At 38.9% G+C, this 26,779-nt stretch overlaps 2 protein-coding genes across 4 annotated transcripts in view; one reads left to right on the forward strand and one right to left on the reverse strand.

Annotated features, from left to right (window-relative positions):
- Positions 1–9,161, forward strand: part of ZZZ3 (zinc finger ZZ-type containing 3) — a 102,147-nt gene extending 92,986 nt beyond the window's left edge. For both annotated transcript variants that reach the window (XM_029227880.1, XM_029227881.1), the window contains 3 exons: positions 4,783–4,917; positions 7,446–7,546; positions 7,872–9,161. In XM_029227880.1, coding sequence (XP_029083713.1) covers positions 4,783–4,917; positions 7,446–7,546; positions 7,872–8,016 — 381 coding nt within the window. In that variant the 3' untranslated portion in view covers positions 8,017–9,161. The remainder of the gene's footprint in view (positions 1–4,782; positions 4,918–7,445; positions 7,547–7,871) is intronic.
- Positions 9,162–9,668: 507 nt separating this feature from the next.
- The window catches only part of AK5 (adenylate kinase 5), a 241,189-nt gene continuing 224,078 nt past the window's right edge, over positions 9,669–26,779 (reverse strand). For both annotated transcript variants that reach the window (XM_029229922.1, XM_029229921.1), the window contains one exon: positions 9,669–14,779. In XM_029229922.1, the coding sequence (XP_029085755.1) occupies positions 14,711–14,779 (69 nt within the window). In that variant the 3' untranslated portion in view covers positions 9,669–14,710. The remainder of the gene's footprint in view (positions 14,780–26,779) is intronic.

Here is a 26,779-nt window from a genome sequence, read left to right on the forward strand (position 1 = left end):
ACTGGACTGATCATTGTATCTAAGCCTATATAGTGGACAGAGCTGAGAAATATGTTATATATTTGTTAAAATTAAAAGACATCATAAATTCATCATTTTATTTCAAATTCAACTTAAGGACTGTGGGAATTTTACTTAACCCATTTTGATCTTTAATATGTATCATTTTTCTCCCATGCTGAAAATTCCAGTTATCAGTGACATCAACATAATGCTTTCTTTGTCTCACACTGCCCACAGTAGTCTCAGAATTTCATAATACTAACACTACCATCAACAATATGATCCTGAAAACAGGTTTTTTGGGTAGCACTGTTTTTGCAGAGCACAGGCTCCAGATGCTCAGGCTCAGCGGCCATGGCTCACGGTCCCAGCCGCTCCGCGGCATGTGGAATCTTCGCAGACCAGGGCACGAACCCATGTCCCCTGCATCAGCAGGTGGACTCTCAACCATTGCGCCACCAGGGAAGCCCCGGGTAGCACTGTTTTTGCCTTAGGATATACCCAACTACAGAAATAAAGTCAAATTATACTTTTTAAATCCTCTTGGACTAATTCCTCTCTGTGTTGTCATCAACTGGATGCTATTTTAGGTTAATTCATTTCATTTTACTTTACATTCAGAGATTCCTTTTTATTGCTGTTAATATTTTTTATTTTACTATGCTAAAATTCTTCCTCAATAAGTAACATGATTCTGATTCCTTGTTTAAAGGACATGAAGATTGCCTTATATCTTTCTTAGTACTTTGATTATATATGGTAACTGGAAAAGGAGATTTTAATGAAAAGTCAGCAGATAAAAATAAGTCTCCTTTGTTCTGTTTCTAGATTAATCAAACACTCATTGTATACTTTGGTATGAAACTACTGTAAAATGACTGTATTCTTAAATTTTTTTTTTCTTTTTAAACTTGTCTTTTTGAAAAACAGCTAGATTCTGCTGTGTCTTAAGATATGGCATTTGTGTGTAATTTTGTATTTTGTGACTATTAGAATTACTCATTTGAGAAATGTTTATTTACACTTAATATGTAACAGGCTCTGCTAGAGGTCAGCTCCATAGTTATGAATAAAATATCTATGATCTTGGGGTTCTCATAAATCTTAGTTTTGTGGGAGGAGATAAATGTGTAATCACATCAATAAATTACAGAATTTTAAAAATGCTTCAAAAGTATGTGTCATTGTAATTATTTTAGAGGTACTTAATTCAGATTGAGAGTTTAAGTGGAAGACCCAAGGAAGTGATAGTCAAGTTGGCCATTGAAGGATGAATAAAACTTAGCTAGGTGAGGAGTGATGATGGGATGCTTAAAAGAAGTACATTTTGAGAAAACTGGCAAAATATAGTATAGTATAGGTGGTTGAATTTGATTTAGCTTTTGTTTGGTTGATTTTATTTATTTATTTTTAAATGAGCACCAGTTCACATCATTCTGATTACTTTAAAATAGCTATTTAAATGTATATTTATGAATCCTCTAGTGTAAAATTTATAGATTTCAGTTTCTCTTTTCAGAAAAGCAGTAGCTAGAGAGACAATCTGTATACCATTTAGACCCCCTTGAAATTGGTCGTAGTATTTCTCCTTTAAGTAAATTTAAAATGATTATAACTAGGAAATCTGTTTATGGGTGAGCATTTTAAAAATATTTGTTTGTTTTTTTGTTCATTTTAAAGTAACATTGGTTTATAACATTATATGTTTCATGTGTACAGCATTGTAATTCAACTAATATATATGCACTACAGTGTGCTCACCACCAAAAATTCTAGTTTCTATCCATCACCATACATTTGACCCCCCCTACCCATCTCTCCCTCCCCCTACCACTCTTCCCCTCTGTGGAAAGAACACCAATCTGTTCTCTGTACCTGTGTGTGTTTTTGTTTTAATTTGTTTGTTTGTTTATTTTATGTTTTTTTAATATTCAACATAAGAGTGAAATCTCGGTACTTGTCTTTCTCCTCTGACTTATTTCACTTTGCATCAGTTTCCTCAAAGTCCATCCTTGTTGCCACAGCTGGCAAGATTTTATCTTTTTTTTTTTGATGGCTGAATAGTATGGAATTTTAATTTTTAATTGTGCTGAATACCCATAACAGAAAATTGACCATCTCAGCCAATCTTGAGTGTACAGTTCAGTGGTGTTAAAGTACATTTACGTTATTGTGCAGCGAATCTCCAGAACTCTTTATGTCTTGCAAAACTGAAACTCTGCATCCAGTAAACATCATCTCGCTATTCCCTCCTCCTTCTAGCTCCTGGCAACTACCATTCTACTTTCCGTCTCTTTGAGTTTGACTACTCTGGGTACCTCATATAGGTAGAATCATACAGTTTTTGTCCTTTTGTGACTGGCTTATATCACTTAGCATAATGTCATCAAGGTTCATTCATCATGTAACGTGTCACAATTTCCACTTTTACGGCCAAATAATATTCCATTGAGTGTGCATACCACATTTTATTTATCCATTCTTCTGTCAGTGGACACTTGGGTTGCTTCCACCTTTTGGCTGTTGTGACTAATGCTGCTGTGAACACGGGTGTACAAATATCTGTTAGAGTCTCTGCTCTCAAATTATTTTGGGTATATACCCAGAAGTGGAATTGCTGGATCATATGGTAATTCTGTTTCATTTTTTGAGGAACCACAGTACTATTTTCAGTAATGGCTAGAACATTTTATATTCTCATCAACAGTGTACAAAAGTTTCAATTTCTCTACATCCTTGCCAACACTTATTATTATTATTACTATTTTAAAATTTTGATAGTAGCCATCTTAGTGGGTGTGAGGTGATTTAACTTTTTTTTTTAACATCTTTATTGGAGTATAATTGCTTAACAATGTGTTCATTTCTGCTGTATAACAGAGTGAATCAGCTATATGTATACATATATCTAACTTAATCTTGTTGACCAAATTTAATAATACCCTTAGACTTAAAATGCAAATTAAAAAATTTAGCAGAGTTTGTATTCTTTGTATTTGCCTAAAATATCTAAATTTAATAATTTTATTATAAAATTTCTTACTACATTATTTAATTATTTGGGTTACATCATATTTATTGGTATTACGTATTTATTACATTATTTATGTTGTCTTTCTCAGGGGTAACATAGGAAGGCAGTAGCTATAATTTAACATCTTTAGTTGACAAGAATTTGAAATGGATGAAAGATAGTGGGCGATAAGGTAGGTGAAGTGTGAGATTGTAAAGAATCATTATCCAGCTGAGGCCTTTGGGCTTGACACTGTAGATAGTGAGGAAGCCATTTTTAGCAATAGTGAGACAGAGGAGGGAGTGGTTACTATAGAGGACTGATTTGAGAGAGATTTTAGGTAGTATTAAATAGTGACAGAATTATGTTTTATTAGATATGAAGTATAAAATTAAGGATAACACTTAGGTTTAGGCCTTGGGCTGCTGGGTGTGTAAGGGGTTAGTTATATGGACAAATCTGGGTTCAAATCACTTGACTCTTTAACTAATTAACCATGTAAGCTTGGGCATATGTTATAATTTCTATAAACATCAGTTTCCTTGATATAATATAAATATAGTAGCTAAGAATACGTAACATGGAGAGCAGGAGAAACGGGAGGTGCAGGGGTTGTCTGGTCCAGGATTGAGAATTGATGGAACATGGGATTAATGAATTGGGGATGCTTATATGAGGGTTGTGGAAATCAGTGACCATGGGATCAGTCATGAGGTAGCAAAGGGAAGAAATGGATCCTGGGTGGCAGAGCACAAATAAATTGGGAAAATAGGAAGCAGTTAGTGATTCATCTGTCAACTTCAAATTCATATAGCTTTTACTGTTCATTTCTTTATTGTAAATAATAATCTTTGTAACATAAGTTCATCCATTTGAGTAAGAGGAATGTACTGTATTGATCATTGGGAGTACTGAGCAGAAAACAGAAGAGATTAGTTTGCTTGTTGTTAAGAAAATGTCATATTTACCTGAGGAAGCTTAAAAATCTGTTAGATTGGAGAAGAGGAGCTTCCTGCAGATCAGGAAAAAGTATATTACAAGGAGTCTTCCAAGTCGCCATGAACTTGTTGGGATGGGGTTGAAGCTGCGTTAGTGTATGACAGAGGTGGGAGTCATGCCTTGTTCCCCTGGTACTTGCGTTATGAAGATGCCTACTACAGTTCAATATTACTATTGCATTAAGAATCCCTCCAGGGCTTCCCTGGTGGCGCAGTGGTTGAGAGTCCGCCTGCCAATGCAGGGGACACGGGTTCGTGCCCCGGTTCGGGAAGATCCCACGTGCCGTGGAGCGGCTGGGCCCGTGAGCCATGGCCCCTGAGCCTGTGCGTCTGGAGCCTGTGCTCCGCAAAGGGAGAAGCCACAACAGTACCGCAAAAAAAAAAGAAAAAAAAAAAAGAAGCCCTCCAGAAGTATTAGTCTAAAATATTGCTGATAGCAGCGCTGATTTTCTGTGAGCCCTAAAAGGTTGAGGGTCTCTTTGGCCTCTCCCGTTGCGGAGCACAGGCTCCGGACGCGCAGGCTCAGCGGCCATTGGCTCACGGGCCCAGCCGCTCTGCGGCATGTGGGATCTTCCCGGACCGGGGCACGAACCCGTGTCCCCTGCATCGGCAGGCGGACTCTCAACCACTGCGCCACCAGGGAAGCCCAAGGGTCTCTTAAATGTGGAAAATATCTTGTCAGTAGAAAAATACTCTTTATCAGTATTTCTTATACTAGTTCATTTTAATTATGAAACTAACAGTTTTGTGTTTTGTTTTTTTCAATAGGATGAAGAAAGTATTCCTATTATGTATAGGAATTTACCTGAATATAAGGAACTATTACAGTTTAAAAAGTTAAAAAAACAGAAACTTCAGCAAATGCAAGCTGAAAGTGGATTTGTGCAACATGTGGGCTTCAAGGTAAATTCTGTTTAATTCTTCTATTCATTTAATTTGAAAGGGTGATAGGATATATTTAAGGTGGTTTTCGGAGCTTTAAGCTCCACGACTTTCAAGCACACAGATAAAAGTAAGTTTAGCTCTTGTCCTGTTCATTTATACAAAGTAGTGTGCCACAGTTACTGGTGTCAAGAGATTTATGATTCAGTAGAGATAGAGAAGAAAAATATACAGGTATACTTTGAGGTAATACATGAGATGAGAGGTTTTTCTAGCTATTTCCCCACCCCAAATTTACTGAGATATAACTGACAAAAACTGTACATATTTGTGTACAAAAAATTTAAGATATAAAAAAAATTCACCTCGCATAGTTATCTTTTTTTTTTGAGATAAGAACACTTAACATCTGCTCTCTCAGCAAATTTCAAGTATGCAATGCAGTATTATTAACTATAATTACCGTGTTGTACATTAGACCTCCAGAACTTATTCATCTTATAACTGAAAGTTTGTACCCTTTGACCAATGACACCACGCCCACCACTACCTCCCCCCACCCCACCCAGCCCCTGGCAACCCTCAGCAACCTCCATTCTAATTCTTTGCTTCTGTGAATTTAACTGTTTTGGATTCTACATTTAAGCGAGATCATATAGTATTTGTCTTTCTGTGTCTGATATATTTCACTTAGCGTAATGCCCTTAGGTTTCATCCATGTTGTCACAAATGGCAGGATTTCTTTCTGTTTTATGGCTGAATAATATTCCATTGTGTGTGTGTGTGTATATATATATAGAGAGAGAACACATTTTCTTTGTCTATTCATCCATAGAGCTATTTCTTTTGTTGTTGCTGTTGTTCATGGATCAGAAATTTCTTTTCCCCTTTCAGATTCAGTTATCTCTGCTGTTTTTTGAGGGGCTAGTAGAAATACATTTATTCATGCCACAAAATTTTGAGATATCCATTTATGTTCCAGGCACTTTGCTAAGTGCTAGGGATTTAGCAGTAAACAAGATGGACTCACATCCTTCCCTATTCTGTTTTCATCTCATAAGTGATTTAGAGAAGTTAAATGAGTGAATTAGTTGAGTGTGACTAGTGTGCATACTGGAGAGCAGTGAGAGGCTATTTAGTTGCCTTGGAAATTTTGCTAAGGAGTTTAAACTCTTCTAAAATGTTGGAGAAACTTTGAAGGATTTTAAGCAGAGTAACATGAAATTTGCATTTTGGAAAGATAATTCTATTTTCTTAAACAATACAACCCTTAGGAAGGCAGTGGGTTTAGAGTGGATAACTCTTAATTCTGACTACAGTCTTGTTAAATTCTTTAAATAATAATTTGTTCATGTATACTTTTTATGTAATTGAAAAAAAATTAAGTGAAGGGGAAAAAAGATCATTCTGGCATTAGTATGGAGAATGGATAGGAAGAAAGCAAGGCTGAGGGCAGGGAGACTAGTTGGAGATTCTCTTCATTAATTTAGACAAAAGATGAGAATGTCCTGAACTTGACTGGTGGCTGTAGAAATAGAGAGATTGACAGGTTTGAGAACACCTTAGATGTTAGAACTGGCTATACTTGGTGGGATTGGAGGAAGTAAAATTGAGACCATGAACTACAGATTTGCTGGTAGTGGTATACATAAAAATACTGATGTGTGCTGTGACTTAATAAATTTAAAACAAAATTCTTATACCTCTGGTCCTCTGGAGTGGCTATTAGCCAGAATATATTAAATGATTTTCTTTTCTAGATCTTTCAGTGGTCCTGCTTCTCCATTTAGAGATTTTCCTAATTGACAGCTGTGTCTTTCCAAGAAGAAACTCTCTCCACTTCTCATAATTTTGTTGTAAGACCCAGCTGTGGCTCGTTTGCCAGTCTGTCAGCCACTCTAGTTGGCCTGATGATCAAAGAAACTAGAAATGAGATTTACTTTGATTTCCAAGATTGCGCAGAACACACCGAGGGCTACCACACTGCCACAACACTGAGAAAGAGCTAAATTTGCCTTTTCTTCATGGTGGGCGTTGGTTATTAGGAGCCTTCAAGGCTTTGGAAAGTAACTCAGTAAGGTGAAAGTTCGGAGAGGATTTTGTGTTCAGTTGGGTTTATGTTAGCTGTGGTATCCTGTTTTAAATAGTTCTGTAACATATTTGGATAGTTTTAACAATGGTATTAAGTCAGTGGTTCTAAAGCCCAGTCATTGTACACTGGTCTGAGGTACCTTTCAAGTCAGTAGCTACTAATAATCAAACGCCCAAGTTTGCAGATGATTTACTGAAGATTTTTAAAAATAAATTAAAGCATATTATGATGTTCCTCTCACCCATCTGTATTGTAGCTCAATCTTGAATGGATAGAGTTTCAGCTAGCTTGCTAGAAATTGTGCCTAACTTATAACCATTTTTTGTGTTATCCCACTATCTTGTGCATGGGGAGAGAGGAGAGAATGTCTATTTGCACATTATGTGTTGCCCAGCAGGAAAAAAGAAAGCTTGAGAACAATATAGTTTAATACTTTTTCTCTCTGAATCTTTAATAGTGTGATAACTGTGGCATAGAACCTATCCAGGGTGTTCGGTGGCACTGCCAGGATTGTCCTCCAGAAATGTCTTTGGATTTCTGTGATTCTTGTTCAGACTGGTAAGTGTTATCTATCATTGTAAGTCTTAAATTTTGACAAGAGCTTCTCAGACACTAGTGAGTTTGATTTCTAAACTGCTTAGAAAATCACCACATTTAATGGGTTGAACTTTTTTGTTCTAGACAATTAAGAAATTTTCCTTAATGACACCATATCTCAAGTAACTTTCCATTAGAGATTTTGAGAGATTAATGGATTTAAACAGGTAGAGCTGTGAGGAAGTTTGATAATATCTAGACCAAAATGCATCCAATGCCATGTAATGATGTGTTTGTGTGTGTGTGTGTGTGTGTGTGTGTGTGTGTGTGTGTGTTTTCTTTTCAGCCTTCATGAAACAGATATTCACAAGGAAGATCACCAACTAGAACCTGTTTATAGGTCAGAGACATTCTTAGACAGAGACTACTGTGTGTCCCAGGGCACCAGTTATAATTACCTTGACCCAAACTACTTTCCAGCAAACAGATGACATGGAAGAGAACATCATATACTAGTCCTCTTCAACACATAGCAATGGTATCATTGTGAATTATGTGCACAGTTTGGAAAGATTCTCTACTTTCCCTGAAATGACACTCACAGCATGACAGCTTCCTGAGTGTTCTCGTCAACAGCTCTGCACCGTTGTGGCTCTAGATCACTGTTCAGCAGCTGAACATTCCTGGTGAGCAAAAGGGTTTCCCTGGTGAAATTCGCACCACCACCTTAAAGCCTTTTAAGGTGGTGATCTTAAATGGGTGAGATGGAAATGAGAGCACATATTAAAGAGAGAGTAAATTCCAAAGGTTTCAAAGAACTTGGTCATAAATATGCTAATGAGAAGACAAAGTATTTATATTAAAACAGTTTAGTAGCTTTCAGTTTTGTGAAAATAGTTTCCAGCACAGAAACTGACTTCCTTAGACAAAGTTTTAACCAATGATGGTGTTTGCTTCTAGGATATATACACTTTAAAAGAACTCACTGTCCCAGTGATGGCCGCTGATGGCCTTTAGTAAATTGGAGCTGCTTAACCATGTTGATGTCTAATTTCTTTTAACCACAATGAACTGTCCTTATTACCAACAGTGAAGCACTACAGGAGGCAACTGTGGCATTGCTTCCTTAACCAACTCATGGTGTGTGAATGTTATAAAATTGTCACTCAGATATATTTTTTAAATGTAATGTTATATAAGATGATCATGTGATGTGTACAAACTATGGTGAAAAGTGCCAGTGGTAGTAACCGTGTAAAGTCTCTAATTCACAACATTAATTCCTTTAAAATACACAGCCTTCTGCCTCTGTATTTGGAGTTGTCAGTGCAACTCATAGAAGAAAACTGCCTAATAGAAAAATCATATATATGGTAATAATTTCCCTCTTTTGTAGTCTGCACAAGATCCATAAAAGATTGTATTTTTATTACTATTTAAACAAGTGATTAAATTTAGTCTGTGCAGTGAGCAAGAGTTCACATGCATTCTTTTATACTGCTGGATTTTGTTGTGCATCATTTAAAACATTTTGTATGTTTCTTCTTATCTGTGTATACAGTATGTTCTTGAATAATGTTCATTTGTCAGAAGAACTGTGAGAAATAAACTATGTGGATACTGTCTGTTTATATTATAGAATGCTTGTTGTGACTTCCTTCGGTTAGATTTTGGATTTTATTTTTACTAGTATTAAAACCAAAACAATTTTTTTAAGGTTTTTTTTTTTTTCCTTTACCTATCTGTCCGTTAAAAAAGGGTAAGGACTATATGATGGAAAAGAAGGTAAACTTGAGAAGCTCTGTAAAAGATGGTAATGTTTTCACTCACTGTGTGTGCTGAAACACTAAACTAGGTTAACAAAAGAGAATATGTACCATGGTTAAAGAAAAGGACAATTATTAATGTCCAGATGTGAAAACTAAAATTAGGTTGAAAACTTTTAACCTAACTATCATTCTTTCTGATGAAATAAGCCCCCCATGTGTTAAATAAGTGGTTTTTGAAAATCACTGTATTCCCTGGAAATTATTATTGACTACTGGAAAAGAAAATATAAATATTCTAAGATTGATTAAGTATACTGACGCAATTTTTAGAGTCTCCTGTTTTTTCCAATTTTAAATCAAGGGGACATTATTTACCAGTCCTCTTCAATACATTGCAGGGTACTGAAATAATACCCTGAATTCTTTCAATTGAGAAAAGTAATACAGTTTTAACTATAGAAATATGAGAATTTAAATGTATTGATTAAAGAATATTGATGATTTTGATAAAATATATCACATCAGAAGAAAAGGAAATGGACTTGAATTAGAGTTTTTGCTCTGGAATTATTAGTTGGGGCAAGAAGAGGAGAATCATTAACATTCTGGGCATTTGGCTATTATACTTCAATTGAATATGCCAGAGATCTACCTTCAACTTGTAGTAAAGTTGAAGTAGCACTTGATGGTAACTTCTGTGTTTGCATAGAAGTAATACCAGTCAGTTTTGGAGAACCATTCAGAGCCATTCAGAAATCCCATAAAGTATGAAGTATGCTTTGAAAGAGTGATACAATTGATATTTATATAAGCAGAATAGACAAAATAAATCCACTTAAATGTATTTTTTAAGGACAAAGATTTTGAGAATTTTCAGTAACAAAATTTTCTGCTTGAGCAAAAGATGTGTTTATTTTGCATTTTTCAGCTCCAAGCAAATAGTCCTCATGGCTTTAAAAGGGTAGTAGTAGTGGTAATGTGTTTTGTTGTTGTTTTAATGTGAGGACTGCGGGAATGCACAGGGCTCTCATTTGCAAGTAGGCCTTCCATCTCCTACATAGAAGCATTGGTTGTAAAAGACAACATAGACCTACTTATTAAAGCATCACTTATTTAGTAGTATTCAGTAGGTCAGTTGTATTTCCTGAAATATTCTGCTCAAGTTATTTGCTAAGAACTGAAGGAACTTTTAATGACACCTAAAAGCACTGCTTTAATGTTTTTAGGCAGAGGGGATTTTGGTTGGTGTGTGATGTGTGCTAAGAATAATAGCAAACACTGATAGAGTGCTTGTTATGTGCCAAGCAAGCATACGGTAACGAATTTAATCTTACAACCTTATGAGGCAGGTTCATTTTTATCCTGTTTTCATATGAGGAAATCTAGCCAGAGAGGTTAAGTAACTTGCCCAAGGTCATATAGTTAGTAAAGTGGTGATGCTTAGATTTTAGCCCAGACAGATTGCTTCAGAGTCAGTGTCTGAGCAAGAATGTTCCCTTTGTGTCAGGGGTCTCAGAGATGGTGGAGGTGGAGGTGTGCAGGAGTTACTTTTCTGTCTCTTCTTCTGGTGCGGTATGCACCCTAGAGTACAGACGTGAGCACCCGTCCAGGTTTATAGCTCAGAATAGAGCAGCATATCTGTGGATGGGGAAACCCATTGATCTGTGAAATCGTCTGCCCCATGATGAATTAGGAAAACACATAATTTACATATTCTAATTTGACAGCAGACATGTGGTCATGAGGCTTTAGGCAAAGCTGGGACTGAAGACTTGGGTCTTCTGCCTCAGGTACGATTTGTTTCCATTCATGTTTGGTGCCTCTCACTTAACCTAATAGTGTGCTGTGTCCATTTTTCTCTCCTCTTCTCTTTTGTTTAAATTAAATTGCAGAACACAACAATTTACTGAGGTATGAGGAACATTTTTTTTAATGAAATTAAAAAAATAATATATGACATGTATTAAGGATAAATACTTTGCAAATTTCTATGTTAGTTATAAACATAAGAGTGGCATGCTATATAAACTATACTTCTTACTGTGGATAACAGAGTTTGAAGGGCATTATTCTAGGTACACTGGGTAGATTGAAAGCCTCCAGATAACAAGTAGATTTTTACACAAGATTATGTCCTATTTAGGTTCTAAAGGTTTGTTTTTATTTCACATCTTGAAGAAAAATGGGCTTCTGTTTATATGATCCCAGAAAAAAAAAAACAAAAAACAAAAACCTTTTCCCCTACAGTTCAAGTAGCTGATTAAATGGATTTTTGAACATGGTGTCACATTTAGCTCCATGAGAACAGAGACCATCCGTGTCTATATTTATCCCTAGGGCCTGGCTCTTAGTAGATTCTCAATAAATATTTATTGGTAGTAGGACCAATGTTTTGGTTACATTTTTCTCTAGGAAGTTAGAGAAACCACCTGTGTCTGAGTGTGTCTGTGAGTGCATCTGTGGGACCCTTAGAGGGTTTGCCTCAGGAGATCTCCTTTACAGGGCTCTGGGAGGAATAAAGGATCATTACATCCTATTTTATCTGGAGGATGTGGTTCAAACCTGGGTGGCTGAGATTTTGGTTCTCTCTGGGACCCCGTTTTCTGCCATGTTTTTAGAGTGATATAATGTTAACTAGCATGGAAATTCTGGGTCCTAGTCTCAGTTGTGGAAGTGAGACCCTCAACAAACGTTGACAAAGAGCTGCCTCTTATTGAGCACTAGGAACTAGTAAATGATTTACGTGTATTATTAACCTGTTTAATCAGCACAACACCTCTATGAGGTTGCTTACTATTGTGACCTCCATGGTACAGATGAGAAAACTAAGGTTCAGAGGATTTAAATGTTAGTTCTCCATAATGACTGCTATGTGTGGGACCGAGGGTACAGAGCCTTGCCCTTCTGAAGCTTATATTCTAATGCCGAAGACCTGCGGTAAACAAGTAAATAAAAAACACTATGTAATTTTACGCAGACATAAATGCTGTGAAGAAAAATAATGCTTGAAAAAAAGATGATGGACGAATCAGGACCAGCCTGCCATTTAGAGGGAATAATCAAAGAACACCTCAACAACAAGGGTAAATTTGAACAGAGACCTAAATGGAGTGAGGGAGTTAGCCTTGTGGATAATCTGGAGAAAGAGGCAGAAGGATAGCAAGGGCAAGGGCCCTGATCCAGTAGAGAGCTGAGCTTGTTCAGGCAACGTTAAGAGGGCCAGTGTAGCTTGAACCAAATGAGTAAGAGGAGAGTGGTAGTTGTTGAGGTGAGAGAGGGCAGAGGGCCAGATCAGGTGAGGCCTTGAATGTAGATCATTGTAAAGGAGTTTGGACTGTGTTCTGATGTCTTCTACATACAGACAAGGTCTTCTTCGAGGGGCAGAGACCTCTAAGGTCCTTTCCTGCTTTAGTGACTTCAGTGATGTCATATCAAGCCATTCAAGTCAGTCGACCTGTTTTAACAGTTCTGTAGAAGACTTGCTTTGCACCTCTACATACTCTTCTTCCGGGCAAAGCCATTTACCCCTGCTGACCTTTTTCAAGAGGGTGGCCAACTGCAGCCATAAAAGCCATGGCTGGGCTTGTCTGCTGCCCTGCTGTCTATCAAAGCTGTGGTGGGCATGGGCTGTTGACCAATATGTGGTATGTGTTTAAAGAATGTTAATTCCTACGAAGAGTCACTTTGTGTTTTCTGGCACAACTGATAATTTTCATCCTGTAACTCTCTTTTTCTAATTTGCTCAAATACTCCTTGTCCTCCCCTGTAGAGAGTGTTACAACTCGGGGTAGTAATGAAGTATTTGACAACCGTGTGAGTTGTAGGAACATGCCCCTTTTTGTTAATAGAGGCGTAATTGTAACCAAAGAAATTTAATTTCTCCATTAGCAAACACTGACATTTCTGTTTAAGAATGACTGCTAGAGTAAAAGGAAATACCATGTATCATGAATTACACTGGAAGTTCTTTCTGTAATAGCTCAAAACTGGCCTATGGCCAAAATTAAAACCATATGAGCATATCATAAATCTCAACTCTTACTGTGTTTGCTTCTAATTCTGTTTGGAATAAGGCTTCAAATGCTTTCCAGAATGATGTGAGTTACAAATAAATAGTAAAACGTTATCCTGTGTTCCATTTACTTTATTTATACATATCCATTTCAAGAAAAAAAAAAGGATTTTAAAAATACAGTTCTGTCCCAGAAATGGATCCTTATCTGCACAACCATTGAAGAAAAAAAAAATCATGCAAACGGAAACTATGGTCTTTTCTAGTGACTGAATGGAAGATGCAGTTATTCCAGTAGAATATATAAGAAACTCTTATTTGGCAACTGATAGCACAAAAGAGAAACCAAACTTCACCAGTTTGATTTGAGGAAACACAATTTTACATACGGATAAAAGGTTTGCAAACCCCTGGAAAAGGCCTGCATGGAACAAATACAGCATTGGTATCTGTTAAACATGGTGTACCGACATGCCCTTTCCACCCACGTCAGTTTTGTTACTATATTTCTTACTTGCTTGGTAACTAAATAGATAATCATTTAAAACCAAAGCCATAGGTTGACATTAGTCCAGTGAATGTGATAACAAACCACCGCATGCTTTTAAATTCTGTTTGGTCATTCGTTTTAACGTATAATTCCCCAAATGCACCACCAGGTATAGAAGAGACTAGGTTATTAGATAATTTATCCAATTTGTTCACTTAGCCAATACGACACTATTCCAAGTAGCCAGTATCATAGAAATGAATAGAGAAATGTTACCGGTGGCTAGTCTAGATTTTGCTATCTTGGAAAAGCTATACAATTTCACATACAAAAAAGCTCTTATCACATTTTTTCAAATTTGATCAAACTTCTTATGAACAATTTGTGTTGTCTCGTCAACCCAATCTCTTCAGCTCTGAGCTGGATGAGACTTGAGGAAACGTCCAGAGGAAGAGGCCCAGGCCTGCCCCCCATCTTAAGGGCCTTAATCAGGTAACAAGAGATAGATCTTCAGAAGAGGAGGGAAGATGTGACGGGGCGTCAGGGATGCTAACTCCTCCCTATCGGCAGAGAGTAGAACTGAATGATCAGACCCTAGTAAGTCCTGAAGGCACAACTGACACAGATGGGCACCGCACTGCTGTCCATGTACTAATTTAGCTCAGAGGTGATAGAAAAGTGTGCTGCTGTGAGTGCAGACAGCTGTCTGACTTAGGAGGAAAAGGTTGGATAACACCAAATACACCATGCATGATTTCCAGACACCTCTCAGGTCAAGCTGGGAGGCAAACAGCAATGTCAGGATTTGGGAGCGGGGGGCATACAAAAGGTTTAAATGGAAACACAGTGTTAGGGATGAACTTCTAATATTTTTCTCTGTCTCCACTCTCCTTAACATACATGCATTTTTGCCTTCAGAAAATAGAGTCAATAGCTGTGCAGAGTTGAAGAAAAACTTCCTCTGGCGTCCCCTCTGCATTTATCTGTGTTAAAAAGGAAAGAAAGAGAAAGTTAGTCTTAAGAAATGTTTTTAAATAAGGCCACTTTTAGTAATAAAAAAGATTACCTGCTTATAAGTTGCTGTGCAGAATTTTAAAACACAGGACTCCAAAATCACAGAGAAAAGAGTAGTCGTTTAAAAACTAGGTGCCTAATTAAAAAAACAAGACACGACTACAGACCTATTAGAATGGGCAAAATCTAAAACACGTCATCAAATACTGGTGAGGATGTGAAGCAACAGGAACTCTCATTCTTCGCTGATGGGAATGCGGAAGGGTACAGTCACTTGGGGAAAGAGTTTGGCGGCTTCTTACAAATTAAACACGCTTAGCATATGATCCGGCAGCCTGTGCTCTGGTACTTACCCAAAGGAGTAGAACACGTATGTCCACACAAAATCCTGCACACACGTTTATAGGCGCTTTATTCATGATTGCCAAAACTTGGAAGCAACCGAGATGTCCTTAGGTGAGTGGATAAATAAACTGTGGTACATCCAAACAATGGGATATTATTTCGTGCTCAAAAGAAATGAGCTCTCAAGCCATGAAAAGACTTGGAGGAAACTTAAATGCATATTACTAAATGAAAGAAGCCAATCTTAAAAGGCTGCATACAATATGATGTAATGGAAAATGGCAAAACTGTGGAGACAGTAGAAAAGGTCGAGAGCTGGGGGGAGAGAGGAATGAGTAGGTGGAACACAGGATTTTTATGGTAGTGAAACTATTCTGTGTGATGATATAATGGTGGATACCTGTCGCTATACATTTGTCAAAACCCATAGAACGTGCAACGCCAAGAGCGAACCCTAATGTAAACTATGGACTTTGAGTGGTAATGATGTGTTGATGTAGGTTCATCAGTTATAACGAATGTGCTACTCCTGCGTGGGATATTTTTGTTCTGGGGGGTTTTTTTTTGGCCACACCTTGCGGCTTACAGGATCTCTGTTCCCCGACCACAGATTGAACCCAGGCCCCCTGCATTGAGAGCTCGGAATCCTAACCATTAGGCCACCGGGGAACTCCGTGTGGGATGTTGATAGTGGGAGAGGTTGAGTGTGTTTTGGGACACGGGGAATATGAGAACTCTACTTTGTGCTCAATTTTGCTGTAACCTACAGCCCGTCTAACAACAACAGCAAGAGCTAGGTGCTTACTGAGGTAGATAAAGTATTGTTAAAGGTCACGGAAAGGCTTTGAGTTAGTTAAAATGAGACTTCTGAGTGTTCTGGAGTGTTTGGAGCAGGGTAGGAATAGGGCAGAGGTTGGGGGATGAGAAGGACGGGTGTGGAAAAGAAAGCAAAAGTTGAGACCTCAACTTGCAGGTGTGCTAAGTGCTAAGGGCAGAGCCCTCTTGGAGATTGTTGATACGCCAGGGCAAGGAGCCAACAACAGAGGAAGTAGGAGGGAGCTGATTTCCTGGGCATGAAGGCACTACCACCCCCTCCTCTCAAAATTTCCTAACATTGTGCCAACCACTGAGATTTGTCCCACCGCACGTGTAGCATCCATAGAAAGTAGAGGCCTGGTGATGCGAATGAGACTCATGGAGGGGGCGGGGTTGTGAGCTTGCTAAAATGCAGCTTTTTCATACTTCATCTCCAGAGGTTCTCATTTGGTGAGTTTCGGCTGGGCCTTCTAATCCGCGAATTTAATCAAGCTCTACAAATGATTTTGATGTGAATCATCTTGGACCACACTTTGAGAAACTCTAGATGATTGCGTCAGTTCCTGTCTACCTTCTTTGTGCAGACGAGTTTTGATTTCACAGCCCCTGGGATTCCAGAGGTAGAATGAATGCTCAAAAGGAAAAAAAAAAAAAAGTACACATTTAGGAACTTCCCTGGTGGTCCAGTGGGTAAGACTCCACGCTCCCAATGCAAGGGGGCCCGGGTTCAATCCCGGGTCAGGGAACTAGATCCCACATGCCGCAACTAAGAGTTCGCACGCCGCAACAAAGATCCCGTGTGCCACAAGTAAGACCCGGCACAGCCAGATAAAAAAAAAAAAAAAGTAAATGTTTAAATATCCTAGAAAATAGATAATAACGATGTTTGTAGAAGCATTGTTTGTAGTAGTCCCAAACCGGAAAAAGTGCAAATGTCCATCAGCAGTAGATGGATAAATAAATTGTGGCATAGTCGTATAATGGAATACTATAGTAATGGAAAAAACAAACAAACTACAGCTACATCCAGCAACATGGATTAATCTCACAAGGTTGAGGGAAAGAAACAAGTTGAAAAAATATGCATTCAGTACGATTCAATTTATATGAAGTTCAAAAATGAGCAAAGCTAAATTATATCGATTAGGGATCCATACACAGATGATAAAACCACAGTGAACCAGGGAAATAATTATCATAAAAGTCAGGATGGTGGTTACTTCCTGGGGAGAAGAAGGGAGATTTGATTGGGAGGGAGAGACATGTGGCAGAGCTTCTGTGACTGCTGTTTCTTGACCTGCATGGTGATTACACGGTGTTCATTTTATAATTCTTCAAATTTTACATATAACTTTTACACATTCCTGTATGTATGCTGTATCTCACAAGGAAAAAATAAAACCTAAAAACATTTTTTCAGCTTCTACCCCTCTTCCCCATAAACGTATCATACTTGATCCTTACAGGAGGGTTAAAGAGCAACCCGCAGTTGGTTTGTCTCCCTGGCTGGCGGCTCTCCATCTGGGGGGCAGGGACGTTGCTGTTTTCTGTCCCTCATAGCACCTTGCTTGTTGCTTTACCTCTTCTTCTTTTCCCTTTCAACCAACAAACATCTTCTGGGTGCCAACAATATATTACATGCTGGAGAAACCAAGGTGAAATGGACATAATGGTCCTGCTCTCAAGGAGCTCACAGCTCAAGGGTAAAGACAGGCAACAGGAATTCACGCTCTTGTCAGGTAAGCACAGGAGCTCTGGATAAAGGGATACTTTACACCATCTTGGGAGGGCAGGAAGCTTCCTGAGGAAAGTTGTCGTCGTCATCATCATTAAAAATAATACACTTTACTACTAATGAAGCATAAGTGCTATTTTTTTTCACTTCCACCCTTGCTTTACTTTCTCGCTTCCTTTTCTCCCCTCCCTCCTGCCCTCTCTTAATCCCTGCTTTGCTCACTCCCTCACTCCCTACTGGGCTCCCTCCATCTATCACACCGTCCCTTTTCTGCTCCTCTCTCATTCCCTCTCCTCTCACTTGCTCCCTTCTTCCAACCCCTGCTCCATCCTCCCCTCCTCCCTAGCACAAGTGCTTTTAAACAAACAGGTAATTCTAACAATGATCTTAGGCGACAGGTATTGTTATCCCCATTTCACAGATGATGAAACTCAGGTCCTGAAAGATGAATTAAATTTCCCAAGGTCATACAGCTAAGCAAGTGTCAGACACCTGGTTCAAACCCAGGTCTCTGACTCCAAAGTCCTTGTACTTGTTGACTACATCCTTGTATATTACATCCACCAGTTCAAAATAGCTGGATGGTTGAACTTAGTGGGAGTAGCAAGGAGTGAAGCTGGAATAATAAAAAGAGGTTGACTATAAAGAGGCTAATAGACTATTATATAAGAATAATGGGGAGTCGGGTAATGGTTTTTAAGGAATAGGTTGACATAATCAAACAGAAACATTTGTTTCCTCAGAGATTGGCTCTAGATAGGTATCTAGAAAGTATCCTCTAGATATCCAGTGATCCCACTCCTGGGCATATATTTGGAGAAAACTATAATTCGAAAAGATACATGCACCCCAATGTTCACAGCAGCATTATTTACAATAGTCAAGACATGGAAGCAACCTAAGTGTCCATTGACAGATGAATGGATAAAGAAGATGTGGTACATATATACAATGGAATATTACTCAACCATTAAAGAAGAGTGAAATAATGCCATTTGCAGCAACATGGATGGACCTAGAGATTATCATACTAAGTGAAGTAAGTCAGACAGAGAAAGACAAATATCATATGATATCGCCTATATGTGGAATCTAAAAAAAAATGATGCAAATGAACTTATTTACAAAACAGAAATAGACTCATAGACATAGAAAATAAATTTATGGCTACCAAAGGGGAAAGGCACAGGGGAGGGATAAATTAGGAGTTTGGGATTAAAATATACACACTGCCTTATGTAAAGTAGATAAACAGGGACTTCACTGGTGGTCCAGTGGTTAAGAATCCATCTTGCAATGCAGGGGGCCCCGGTTCGATCCCGGGTCAGGGAACTAAGATCCCACATGCCGTGGGGCAACTAAGCCCTCATGCTGCAACTACTGAGCCCAGGTGTCACAACTAGAGAGCCTGTGTGCCACAACTAGAGAGAAGCCCACGTACCACAATGAAGAGCCCGCATGCTGCAACGAAAGATCCCGTGTGCCGCAACTAAGACCCAAAGCAGCCAATAAATAAATAAATAAATAAATATTTTAAAAAATTAAATAAAATAGATAACCAACAAGGACCTACTGTATAGCACAGGGAACTATACTCAATATCTTGGAATAACCTATAGTGGAAAAGAATCTAAAAATGAATATAAATATATATGTATAACAATCACTGCTGTACACCTGAAACTAACACAACATCGTAAATCAACTATATTTCAATTTAAAAAAAAAAGTACCCTCATTTTCCCATTCCTTCTTCCCTTTCCTCACAAACAGGCTATTGTAGGAGCACAAACACACTCTTGGAGCCCATTTTCTGACCCACTATCTGGACTTTATAGGAAGATATGGATTCTCTCTTGTAAAAGCTGGGCAACTTGGTTTCAGAAACAAGGGCTAATGAGCACAAGCATCTGAAGGGCGACACTTGATACTTTCTGACGTCTGAGACTGGGAGGCAGAAGGCTTTGCAGCGGGATCTTGTCAATCAGGCCAAGGCTAATGTTTGGGGGAAGCTGCAAGCTGGGCTGAGGGAGTGAGTCATGCCCTGGAGCCTTAGCTGAGCCATCTCCCGCTTCTATTTCCATCCAAAACCTCCCTCTTCATTTTGCTTTGTGGCTTAAATCCAGGCCTTTATTTATTTAATTAAATAAAAGAAAGCTGCTCATTGCCATCCAGAGTCACGTGCTGTGGTGTGTGCCTCTGTGGAGCCTAAGGACGTGAGGAGATTTCAAGACAGAATCAAATAATGAGACTTTCTAGATGCAAAAAGCAGCCTTTGACTTGGGTGAGTGGGAAATATATGAAGTTAATCTGAGGCCCTCATTAGGCCCAAGAAGCAGAATTCTGAGAACAAAAATTGCGAGGCAATGAGATAGCATCTTTTTTCTTATAGAAGCTCTGTGTGTGTGTGTGTGTGGTGGGGGAAGGTATAGACTGGATTTTTATGGCGCAAAAGAGAGCCCAACTGAACTGAGTGGGATCAAAGCCCTCTGTCTACTCTCCAGATTTCTCCTTCAGTTCTTCAGAGATGACCTGATCATTTCCTGAATCTCATCTAATTCCCACATGGGGAATATTTTAGGAGAACAACAAATGGCTTTTATATTTTCATATCTGACTGTGGAACTCATAGGAAATGGAAAAGAACCAACTTGCTAAGTGCTTTCTAAGCTATAGGAACTATTCTTGGTGCTTACAACTTGAGCAAATTTAAATGAGCTCACAAGGTGCTAGTGTTTAGTCCTTGATGAACAGATAAGAATCCTGTGTAATTAGCATACTAATTGTACAGCGTGAAGAGAACTTCCTCAGCAATTGTGCAAACTCGAAAATAAGGTGTCCTCCCACATACGGTAAGTTTTCACCCCATAATCAATGTGATAATATTAATTTACAGAAACCCTTTTTTCCCATGAAGAGTAAAAGTAAGCTTCATGATCTTTTCCCAGAGGATCTCCAATTCTGATTCAGCAGAGTCAGAATGTATGAGGTTTTCATATATTTAATTTAATTGAAAACCAGGTGAGTGGATTTGCTTCTGACTTGAAGAATTTATCACTTTTGGTCTGAGACTTGATATAAAATCCTGCAGTAAGTGATACCCTGATCAATATACAAAAGATTTTTTTAAATAAATAAACTAAAGGCAAGTGAACAGGAAATATGATTAAATTTCTGAGGTTTCACCTGACTTCTGGAAGGAAAAGTAGAGCAGTCAGAGGTAGTATTTCTGCCCAGCCATCAGCAGAACAGATTGCAAATTAGGAAAGTAGTTACACCACCTTGGGAATTGCACGTTTTGTCTACTCTTTAGTTCCTTGAATTTATGAACCGTAAAACAGTTGGCTGGGGCATATACCCTGAGAAAACCATAATTCAAAAAGAGTCATGTTGGGCTTCCCTGGTGGCGCAGTGGTTGGGAGTCCGCCTGCCGATGCACGGGACACAGGTTCGTGCCCCGGTCCGGGAAGATCCCACATGCCGCGGAGCAGCTGCCCCCCGTGAGCCATGGCCACTGAGCCTGAGTGTCCGGAGCCTGTGCTCCACAACGGGAGAGGCCACAACAATGAGAGGCCCGCGTACCACAAAAAAAAAAAAAAAAAAGAGTCATGTACCACAATGTTCATTGCAGCTCTATCTACAATAGCCAGGACATGGAAGCAACCTAAGTATCCATAGACAGATGAATGGATAAAGAAGATGTGGCACATATATACAATGGAATATTACTCAGCCATAAAAAGAAACGAAATTGAGTTATTCGTAGTGGGGTGGTTGGACCTAGAGACTGTCATACAGAGTGAAGTAAGTCAGAAAGAGAAAAACAAATACTGTATGCTAACACATCTATATGAAATTTAAAAAAAAAAAGCTTCCGAAGAACCCAGGGGCAGGACAGGAATAAAGATGCAGATGTAGAGAATGGACTTGAGGACACGGGGAGGGGGAAGGGTAAGCTGGGACGAAGTGAGAGAGTGGCATGGACATATATACTTTACCAAATGTAAAATAGATAGCTATTGGGAAGCAGCTGCATAGCACAGGGAGATCAGCTCGGTGCTTTGTGACCACCTAGAAGGGTGGGATAGGGTGGGAGGGAGGGAGACGTAAGAGGGAATAGCTATGGGAACATATGTATATGTATAGTTGATTCACTTTGTTATAAAGCAGAAACTAACACACCATTGTGAAGCAATTATACTCCAATAAGGATGTTAAAAAAAACAAAACAAAACAGTTGGCTGGTTCAAACATTGCCCAGATGGAGTGTTTTTCCTGAATTTTCCTACACTGTTCAAAACATTGCTTGAGTTTCATTGGCGCCATGGGGCTCCTGGGGAAAAAACCAAGCTGCTATTGAGTGTTTTATGATGATTGTGTGGGTGTTGGCCACCTTTTTCCTCTTCTAACCCGGTCCTCTGTTCAACCAGACAGAGCCCCACACCACAGGGATCCCTCACAGCCAGAGGAGAGCGTGGTGCCCAGCCACGGCCAAGCTCTTCACATGTAGCACTTGTGCACGTCTCTGGACAATCATTAGATGCGCTTTTCCAAAGTCGGGGTCATGGAAAAGGCTGCCCCTGGGGAGTCGTCCATTTCAGAGATCTGGTCAGGCCACACATTACTCCTCACTCTCAAGGCCTTAGAAAGAAGGAGGACTATGTACACCTTTACTCTAGAGAGCTTTAAGGACAAGCTTTAGCAAAAATACAAGGATGATTCATAATCTGCCCATTAATGATGGCTCTATACACAGGACTTCCCAAAGTACCAGCAGTTTGTCCATTTAAAATGTTACCTGCTACTCCCTTTCCTTCTTTCTCTTCCTCTCAATTCTGTCTGTAGTTTAAATTTGACTAACATCTTCTCACAGACATGAAAAAACAAAAAAACAAAAAACTGTCCTTTCTTAAAGTGACTTTTCTAAAACAGATCTGATCAGCCATGTCCCTGCTTGAAATTAGTGGTTCCCTTCATTACTTGCAGTACTTAGTTCAAACTTTCTAGAAGAGGCTAGAACTATCCAGGATACAGTAAACACTAGCCACAGGTGGCTACTGAACACTTGAAATGTGGCTAGTATAAATGAGGAATTAAGTTTTTGATATTCTATAATTAAAGTGAATCTAACTTTTAAAACTAATATTTGACTCAATTATTGGAACATTTAAAAATATATTTGGGGCTTCCCTGGTGGCGCAGTGGTTGAGAGTCCGCCTGCCGATGCAGGGGACACGGGTTCGTGCCCCGGTCCGGGAGGATCCCACGTGCCGCGGAGCGGCTGGGCCCGTGAGCCATGGCCGCTGAGCCTGCGCGTCCGGAGCCTGTGCTCCACAACGGGAGAGAGCCAACAGTGAGAGGCCCACATACCGCCAAAAAAAAAAAAAAATATATATATTTGAACAAGTTGGGTATGTGAAATCTACATTTTCAACTGGAAATTTTATGAGATACAAATACCATTCTAGTATTTCTGATGAAAATTTAGAATCGGAATTGAGATATGCTTAAATACCAGATTTTGAAGACATAGATTGAAAAAAGAATATAAAACCATCTCATTAATGATTTTTTATATTGATTACGTGTTAAAATGATAACATTTAGGCTATATTAGGTTAAATAAAATATATTGTTAAATTAATCTCACTTGTTTCTTTTTACTTTGTTTTGGTTAATGCGACTGCTAGGAAATTGTAAATTACCTATTTGGCCCAGATTATATCTCTGTTGGACAATGCTGATCTAGAATATTTATTGTATGAAGGAGGAATGAAGCCTCTACTTTGCTTTTTAGTCAAGTCTTCGCATGATCCAACAATTCCACTTCTGGGTATTTACCCGAAGAAAACAAAAACACTAATTTGAAAACATATATGCATCATTATTCACGATAGCCAAGATACGGAAGCAACCTTAACGTCCACCAGTAGATGAATGGATAAAGAAGATGTGGTGCATAAACAATGGAATACTACTCAGCCATAAAAAGAATGAACTCTTGCCATCTGTGACAACATAGATGGATCTAGAGGATATTATGCTAAGTGAAATAAGTCAAGACAGAGAAAGACAAATACCGCATGATCTCATTTATATGTGGAATCTAAGAAACAAAACAAACAAACAAAACAAAATAAAAACAGACTCATAGACACAGAGAGAAAATGGGTGGTTGTCAGAAGGGAGGAGAAGGGGGTTTCGGGAGGTTGGCCCAAATTGGTGAAGGAGACTAAGAGGTACAGACTTCCAGTTATAAAATAGATAAGTCATGGGGATGTGATATACAGCCTAAGGAATATGGTCAACAATACTGTAGTAACTTGGTAAGGGGACAGATGGTCACTAGATTCATTATGGTGATCATTTTGTAATGTATTTGAATTTCAAATCACTATATTGTACACCTGAAACTAACGTTAGATTGTGGCTACTAGAAAATTTAAAATTACACATACGGCTCACGTTTAATTTCCATTGGATGGCACTGGGGTAGAAGGAAGAGAGTTATGTGTTCTTGAGAAAAACAAGGAACAGTGGTACATAAAAAATACAGCAAACGTTCCTGAGTTAAAAAATACTGTCATGCCATTGAAAATCAGTGAAAAGCAGACCTATATCTGAACTCCAGTTTTAAATTACACGGAAAAACATTAAGATTTTTTCTTTAAAGATACTAGTTGAAAAAAGTTTACTTCCAAATTTGTTTTTGCCTTTCTTCCAGCACACTAAATGCTTCAAAACAATGGGGCAACGTTTACTGACTTGCCATAGAGAAATACTGTGACCTAAATTTTATATACAGTGAAACGGTTATTTGTGTAACAAACCACCATAGTGACATTCTCAGGTATTCGTGGAGAGATTGAACTAAAAATTAGGTCAAGAGTTATTTTAGCCAATTGAAAGAAGAATTTGAGTACAGAGAATTCAAGGTATAAAAGTAATCTGAGTTTTTCCTTGCCTTGTGCTAGACTCCTATCTTAGGAATGCACTTGGCTAAGGGCTATCAAGTGGATTTTGCATCCAAGGGGTAAAATTTGATTCGATGCTGCCTTCTGCTTCCACTCCTTTCATGGAAGTTGCAGCAGCTACATTTCTCATTCTTGATCCCTCAGTTCACAGGAAGTCTCCTGCCAGGTTGGATGACTACCCAGAACAATAAATGGGTACAGCTGTATTTTGGAACTTACTAAAAATGACTAAGCTATTTATGAAGTTGGGACACTGCAGCAGAAGAACTGTTGAACGAATAACTTATTTTCTCCTTTACAAAAGCCAAGTTGCCAAGGAACTGGATTTTCTGCGTCTGTTGAATGCATGTTTAATGAGTCATTGGCCTCTCTTTTTATGTTTTAAATTGATTAAGACTAATAAATAACCCAGGGATGGATATCATCTGTTACCAGGACCACTTCCTCTATGGCCTGGGGGTATTTCTGGGCTTATGATGCCATGAGCAAAAAGTATATTAAAAAAATCAAGAGGGCCTCCCTGGCGGCGCAGTGGTTAAGAATCCACCTGTCAATGCAGGGGACACGGGTTCGAGCCCTGGTTCGGGAAGATCCCACATGTCGCGGAGCAACTAAGCCTGTGCACCACAACTACTGAGCCTACGCTCTAGAGCCCACGAACCACAACTATGAGCCCGTGTGCCACAACTACTGAAGCCCTCATGCCTAGAGCCCATGCTCTGCAACAAGAGAAGCCACTGCCATGAGAAGCCCGCGCACCACAACGAAGAGTAGCCCCTGCTCACTGCAACTAAGGAAAGCCACTCACAGCTTCCACAGCAATGAAGAAACAAAGCAGCCGAAAATAAATAAATAAAATAAATAAATTTATTTTAAAAAAATGAAGAAACACAAATGTAAGAAAATATATCAAAATGTTCATTAATTGTTATCTTTGGGTTGAAGAATTCTGGATAATTTTTATCTTTTTGCTCTTAAATTTTCTAGTTTCTTTTTTAAAAGTAGTTGTTACTTTTATCCTTAGCAAAAGGAGAGGTTTTAAATATCAATTTATACACTTCTGTACATGCCACTTGAGGAAGCTATTTCTGGAATTTCTCCCAGTTCACAAGATCTCCTCTTCTGGAAATTCCTTGTTCTCCCCTCAGTTTTTAGGGAAGAGTCCCAGGCAACCATGCAACCATGTTTTTATTAGTCAGGTCTTCATTCAAATGGTACCTCCTTAGAGACTTTCCAAGCACCTGTCTAAAGTCCCCACGCCTAACAAGTCACTCTGTTTTGTCTTATTCATAGAGCTAATCCTATTAGCAATTATTTTATTTTCTTGTCTACTGCTCTTCTCTTTTCAGTGAGGGACTTTGTCTTGTTTATTGCTGTGTCTCCACACGTGCTATGCGCTCAATAGAACAGCCACAACAAGTGAAAAAAGCCCCACGTGACCCCGCCTGCCTGGCCATAGCTGATAGGACCAGGGACTGGAGCAAAACAAGGCCAATCAGAATATTTCTCTCTGGAATTTGGAGCTGTTGTGGTAACATGAACACGGAAGCTGCACGTTTGACATATTCTAGCTTCTGGGCCAGAGAAAGAGAAGAATCAAGATGAGAGAGAGAAGGAGGGAAAGACAGGTGTGAAAAGCATAGGGAAGCCTGGTCCCACGGGCTTCCTGGACCTGCTGCGTTTCAGCCTCGGTTCACATAACCTTACAAGTAAGCTCCGTGTTTCAGGTCAGGCCGGCTAGGGTTGGTGCCTCTTACCTACAACCTCATGAATATACCTGTGGTCACCATCATGCTTTAAAAACTCATAGCCAAAATATTTGAAGGAAATAATCCAGAATGTTTGCCTCTGAGTGATGGGACTACCTAGTTTTCTATATTTTCTAAAACAAGTCTCTGTTACTTTTATGATTACAAATATATGTTTTTTGTTTTTTGTTTTTTTTCCCTGAGATGCATGGAGTGACAGACCTAGGGTATTCCAGGAGATCCCATTCTGTCCATCCATTTTATTCTGCTGAGAGGTTTAGCTGTGAAATGACTCACCAAGTTCCCAAAGCTCATTCACACCACTGTGGCTTGGGTTTTCTTATACCCAGG

This window comes from Monodon monoceros, unplaced genomic scaffold, assembly GCF_005190385.1.
Source record: "Monodon monoceros isolate NGI ecotype Baffin Bay Population unplaced genomic scaffold, NGI_Narwhal_1 Super_Scaffold_18, whole genome shotgun sequence".
Taxonomy (NCBI): Eukaryota; Metazoa; Chordata; class Mammalia; order Artiodactyla; family Monodontidae; genus Monodon; species Monodon monoceros.